Here is a 6,377-nt window from a genome sequence, read left to right as displayed (position 1 = left end):
TGCCTCCTGCAGACGATGATCTGACCATCTGAAACACTGAAACTTCTTCTTCGTGGTCGGACATGAGAGTCTCATCATCAGCTAGAGCCAGGAGATTATCATTAAAACTGTAATCCTCTAATCCCATTTACCTCAGTCACACACCTGCTTTGTGCAATCCAGTTGGTGACACAGCAGAGTATTTTAACAAACTCTTTGGTATCCATCCGCCAACACGTGGTAAAGAACGAGATGCGGTCTGACTGATGTCGTATCCATCCACCTACATGCGGTAAAGAACGAGATGCGGTCTGACTGATGTTGTATCCATCCACCAACACGTGGTAAAGAACGAGATCCGGTCTGACTGATGTCGTATCCATCCGCCAACACGTGGTAAAGAACGAGATCCGGTCTGACTGATGTCGTATCCATCCACCAACACGCGTTAAGAACGAGATGCGGTCTGACTGATGTTGTCCCCATCCACCAACACATGGTAAAGAATGAGATGTGGTCTGACTGATGTTGTCCCCATCCACCAACACGCGGTAAAGAACGAGATGCGGTCTGACTGATGTTGTCCCCATCCACCAACACGCGGTAAAGAATCAGATGTGGTCTGACTGATGTTGTCTCCACCCACCAACACGCGGTAAAGAACGAGATGCGGTCTGACTGTCGTTGTATCCATCCACCTACATGCGGTAAAGAACGAGATGCGGTCTGACTGATGTTGTCCCCATCCACCAACACGCGGTAAAGAATCAGATGTGGTCTGACTGATGTTGTCTCCATCCACCAACACGCGGTAAAGAACGAGATGCGGTCTGACTGTCGTTGTATCCATCCACCTACACGCGGTAAAGAACGAGATGCGGTCTGACTGTCATTGTATCCATCCACCTACATGCGGTAAAGAACGAGATGCGGTCTGACTGATGTTGTATCCATCCACCTACATGCGGTAAAGAACGAGATGCGGTCTGACTGATGTTGTCTCCATCCACCTACTACCACAACTCATATGTTGGATTTTCGTTCATATGTCAAAGAACACTTGGGACAGAGCGAAGGCTCGTGTCTCACATGACTCGTACGTCGGGCAGCTCGTGTCTGGAGGTTCTACTGTGTTACGAGTAACAAGTCGCCCGCCTGCGTCCTGTGGGTTCGGTTCGGGGCAGGACTACACAGAAACTTTTCCTGACATTCTCATCGTTCTCCCCACAGGTCTGGTTTCAGAACGCTCGAGCCAAGTTCAGGAGGAACCTCCTGCGGCAGGAGAGTACTGGAGTGGACAAGGCGTCGGACGGCTCCACGCTGCAGGGCGGGACGCCATCGGGTCCGGCCTCAGAGATCTCCAACGCGTCCATGAGCCCCTCTAGCACCCCCACCACCCTGACAGACTTGACCAACCCCACCATGCCCACTGTCACGTCCGTGCTCACCTCAGTGCCGGGGGGCATGGACGTCCACGAGTGCCGAAGCCCACCACAGACCACACTGACGAGCCTCTTCTGATGGATGGAGGCCCTCGCCCCCCCTGACCTCCTGGAAGGTGCTCCTGGATCTAACACTGAGCACTGCTGACTCCTTGGAACTTTGAACGGATTAGTGAAGAGGAGGTAACGGAACGATTAAACGAAGTTTTCTTCCGCTCTGAGCCCATTTGAGACTATTTGCATAGCGAGGCGACCCGGCCTTCAGATGAAACCGTCGTCGTTATTTTGATGTTGTTGTCTTGTCGAGAACTGAGGAGACTTGATTTGCATTTTTCAATGTTTACAGAAAGAGACTGTGGGGAAAAAACTGCTTAATTTTTGAAATTTCTTTTTTTTTTCCAGCACAGTATTTATGTTGTTGTACAAGAGTCACTGTTAGAGGGATTGTAAAAACGTCTCCTTTTGAAAATCTGAGATTAAACAGGTTACAATATCCTACGACTACCAGGTGCCTCACGCTCGTCTTTGTCTCCGCTGGGATTAGACAGCAAGTAGCTGACTTGTGTGTGTGTGTGTGTGTGTGTGTGTGTGTGTGTGTGTGTGTGTGTGTGTGTGTGTGTGTGTGTGTGTGTGTGTGTGTGTGTGTGTGTGTGTGCAGACACTCATGTATTGTTTTTTTGTTGTTGTTCTGCCCATGGTGTTCTGAGGCTGGAACTATAGTAGTAACTGTAGTATTAAATCTAGTATTCAATGTATTGGTAAATGTGGTATTAAATGGAGTACTTAATGTAGCATTAAATTTAGTAGTAAATGTAGTATTCAATCTTGGTAGTAACTGTAGTAACTTTAGTAGTAACTGTAGTAGTAACTGTGGTAACTGTCGTAGTAACTGTAGTAACTGTACTAATTGTAGCAGTAATTGTAGTAGTAACTGTAGTTGTAACTGTAGTAACTATAGTAGTAACTGCAGTAGTAAGTGTAGTAGTATCTTTAGTAGTAACTGTAGTAATAAATGTAGTAGTAACTGTACTATTAACTGTAGCATTAGTATAGCAGTAACCCTAGTAGTACCTAGTATTACATGTAGTATTGAATGTAGTAACTGCACTAGTTGGGCTGTACTCACCTGGTTTGCGGTGAGTTGTTCGTTGTTCAGACGTGTGCAGAAACACGTCGGAATTATTTAGAACTCCACATGGAATTACGTCATGGAGGAAACGTGATCCAGAGATGAAGCAAGTGTGTTAGCATAGTGTTAGCACTGTGTTAGCACTGTGTTAGCATAGTGTTAGCAGTGTGTTAGCATAGTGTTAGCATAGTGTTAGCACTGTGTTAGCATAGTGTTAGCAGTGTGTTAGCACTGTGTTAGCAGTGTGTTAGCAGTGTGTTAGCACTGTGTTAGCATAGTGTTAGCAGTGTGTTAGCACTGTGTTAGCATAGTGTTAGCACTGTGTTAGCACTGTGTTAGCAGTGTGTTAGCAGTGTGTTAGCACTGTGTTAGCAGTGTGTTAGCAGTGTGTTAGCAGTGTGTTAGCAGTGTGTTAGCACTGTGTTAGCATAGTGTTAGCAGTGTGTTAGCAGTGTGTTAGCAGTGTGTTAGCAGTGTGTTAGCAGTGTTAGCAGTGTGTTAGCAGTGTGTTGGTGGTATGGAGTGTGTTCAGTGTGTTGGTGGTATGGAGTGTGTTCAGTGTGTTGGTGGTATGGAGTGTGTTCAGTGTGTTGGTGGTATGGAGTGTGTTCAGTGTGTTGGTGGTATGGAGTGTGTTCAGTGTGTTGGTGGTATGGAGTGTGTTCAGTGTGTTGTGTCTCTAGAGGACAGACGATGACGTAGAACTGCAGAAATCCTTTCCTCACATTAGATGAATTATTTCAGTGTTGGGGGAGACCTTCTCACTGCTGTCCTCCCCCCTGAAGAAACACAAACCCCCCACTAATGAACACTTTACAGCACAGATAGCTTTTAACAATAACGCAGTCAAGAGTCCTTCATCCAGTACACACACGACTGGACACACACACGACTGGACACACACACGACTGGACACACACACGACTGGACACACACACGACTGGACACACACACGACTGGACACACACACGACTGGACACACACACGACTGGACACACACACGACTGGACACACACACGACAGGACACACACACGTGTGTGTTTTAATGGACATTTATAAAGAGCGGTCGGGCACCGACGTCTCCTGGTGGGACGAGACCCCTGAGCTCCTACACAACAGGCGTCGACCCCTCAGACCAGACTGTTAACACGTCCGTCAGCGCTGACAGGATGACCTTGTGACGACCTGAACACTTCAGGTGAAATCCACTCGTCCGTCTTCCTTTCACTTCCTGTTCTTCTTCATTGATTGGTCCGCCTGTGGAGGAGCTGGAGGAGCTGGAGGTACAATGCAGGAGCATTAGAAGGAGTGTTCTGGTGGTTAGCGCTGTCGCCCCAGACAACCCCGGTCCACACACAGTTTGGATATTACCCACGTGTCACCTGGATGTCCTTCCAATCTCCTCCCACTGACAATCCAAACAGAGGACTGAAGGTTTGTGTTTCCATGTGTTGGTTCTGTGTCCTCTGACCAGCATCCTACAACCCTTCAGACATTGGATGGATGGATGGATGGATGGATGGATGGATGGATGAGTCAGGGTCGCCTCAGGAGGAACTTAAATGAATGTAGAACATACTGGGGTCCAGACTAGGGGAACAGGAAAGGTTTCTTCTGGGGACCCAGTGTTTCATACAAATAAGCCAGAATCAGCAGCCGGAGACATCCTGACCGTGTACCCCTGAAGATCCTCAGATTTAAGTTGTGATCCTTTCAACTGAACGTCGTTCAGTCATTGAAGAAGTCTGACCGTCATCAGGAACCAACCCCCCCATCGTTTGCACACTTTCTATCTGACCTGACTTCTCCTCCATCACAAACATGAAGACATGAGGCAGACGTGTTATCAGACTCATGTGTCACGCGTCGCAGCAGGAAGCGTGTTTCCTTGCGTTGGGTCGTCCTGTTTCATGAGGACCATTACGTTTAACCACTCTCACCAAATGTGGAAAAAAAAAAGAGCAAATTCACTCCCTGATCACTAAAAATAAGCATGTGTGCAAAAGCTGCGCGCGGCGGCGGCTGCCAGCCGTCAAGAGAGCAAAATCATAAAAACTGTTTTCATGAGCAGCTCTCGCTCCGCCCGACTAAAAGGTGCTCCATTTTCTCCCGACTCCAGCGGCGGCGACTTAAAGCGATCATAAAGGTAGGACGATTTTCCACTTAAAAATATCACTTTGCAAACATGGAAGTTTAACAAGTAGGTGGTGCGTGGGTGGGGGTGGTGGGGGGGGGTCTGCAGAATAACAGTCTTTACGCTTCGCAAGCAAATCATGAATTATAAAAAAACAGACTTGAACTTCCCCTGCTGTGCGTAATTAGAAGTGTGTGTGTGTGTGTGTACAGAGAGCAGATTCATGTGGAGCCCAGGCCTGCTGGGGTGAGCATGTGACTCACTCCAGGGACGACGTCTGCTAACGTTTGACCCAACGACCACATCTGTGTGTCAGAAGGAGACGGGAGAGTCTCCAAACCAACGGGGTCAGAGACACACGTGATGGGTCGACCACGTCTGACCGGACCCCCACAGCATCACAGCATCAGCACACGACACACTGGTGACCTCCTGACCTCCTGGTTACTGGAAGAGGAAGAGCCTTGAGAAGCATCATGGAGGACTACACTAACAAGCTCATAACCAACATTTTACTGCGTGTTAATAGATGCTTGTTTTTCTCTTCCAATCATTTATTGTCAACAGACAATAAAGAGATTTTCTCCAGCAGGGTGGACGGGCTCCATGACTTCATGACATCTGATGGCGTTAAAAGTTAACCTTTAATGGACGGATCTTCACTATTAGGTCCGTCTTTTTATTCCTGTGTATTTATTCCACCATCTCCTGGTGTCTGCTTCCAGGATTGCAGGGCGACGTTCTGCAACAAGCGCCTGAAGGTGTGTTGGTGTCGACCAGGTGAGTTAACCTCTAGTGTGACGTGTGAACGGATGCAGAAAGACCAAAGCAGTTCTACTGCATACATTATTGTTTCATAATGATTTTTCTACAACAGAATGTAAAGTAATCTAATATAATGTAATTCAGGAGGTGAACTGACACCTCCCTCTACCAGGTCACACTCCAAACTTTTTGCCCCACATGGGTCTCGAGCTGCTCACCCTCCTGTCCCCAGCCCAAGGCTTACCCCCTGCTGTAAAGTAATATAATGTAATGTAATATAAGATAAGATAATGTACTATGATGTAGTGTAATATAATGTAATTTATTGTAATGTAATGTGATGAAATGTAATATATTATGATGTAATATAATGCAATATAATATAATATAATGTAATATATTGTAATTTAATGTAATGTAATGTAATGTAATGTATTGTAAGTAAAGTAATATAATGTAATGCATCATAATGTAATGTAAAGTAATTTGATTTAATGCAACGTAATGTATTGTAATGTAATATAATGTAATGTACCGCGGTACACTGGCGTCATGCCCGGGGTGTCCCCTGCCTCACGCCCTGAGACTGCCGGGATAGGCACCGGCTCCCCCGCGACCTGCGTCAGCGGATTAAGCGGGTTTAGAAAATGAATGAATGAATGAATAATGTAATGTCATATAACATAATGTAATGTACTGTAATTTAGTATAATAATATAATATAATATAATATAATGTATTGCAATGTCATGTATTGTGATCTAATATAATACAATATAATATTATTGTAATGTAATAATTATGTAATGTAATTTAATGTAATGTATTGCAATGTCAGGTATTGTAATGTAATATAATATAATATAATGTATTGTAATGTAATGCAATGCATACGTTGCCGTTCCTTGACTCCTTTTGTTTCCAGTC

The 6,377-nt window shown here is 45.6% G+C and overlaps 1 protein-coding gene and 1 long non-coding RNA gene across 3 annotated transcripts in view; both read left to right on the top strand.

Annotated features, from left to right (window-relative positions):
* Window positions 1-1,913, top strand: part of lhx2b (LIM homeobox 2b) — a 12,056-nt gene extending 10,143 nt beyond the window's left edge. For both annotated transcript variants that reach the window (XM_068310750.1, XM_068310749.1), the window contains exon 5: window positions 1,210-1,913. In XM_068310750.1, the coding sequence (XP_068166851.1) occupies window positions 1,210-1,500 (291 nt within the window). In that variant the 3' untranslated portion in view covers window positions 1,501-1,913. The remainder of the gene's footprint in view (window positions 1-1,209) is intronic.
* A 2,645-nt stretch (window positions 1,914-4,558) lies between these two features.
* LOC137591959 (uncharacterized) lies at window positions 4,559-5,273 on the top strand. The gene is made up of 2 exons (XR_011034930.1): window positions 4,559-4,697; window positions 4,898-5,273. It is a non-coding gene; the product is annotated as an uncharacterized lncRNA (long non-coding RNA).
* The last annotated feature ends 1,104 nt before the right edge of the window (window positions 5,274-6,377 follow it).

This window comes from Antennarius striatus, chromosome 3 (assembly GCF_040054535.1).
Source record: "Antennarius striatus isolate MH-2024 chromosome 3, ASM4005453v1, whole genome shotgun sequence".
NCBI lineage: Eukaryota > Metazoa > Chordata > Actinopteri > Lophiiformes > Antennariidae > Antennarius > Antennarius striatus.
Note: the sequence above shows the minus strand (reverse complement) of the source record. Positions and strands in the feature narration are given on the sequence as shown.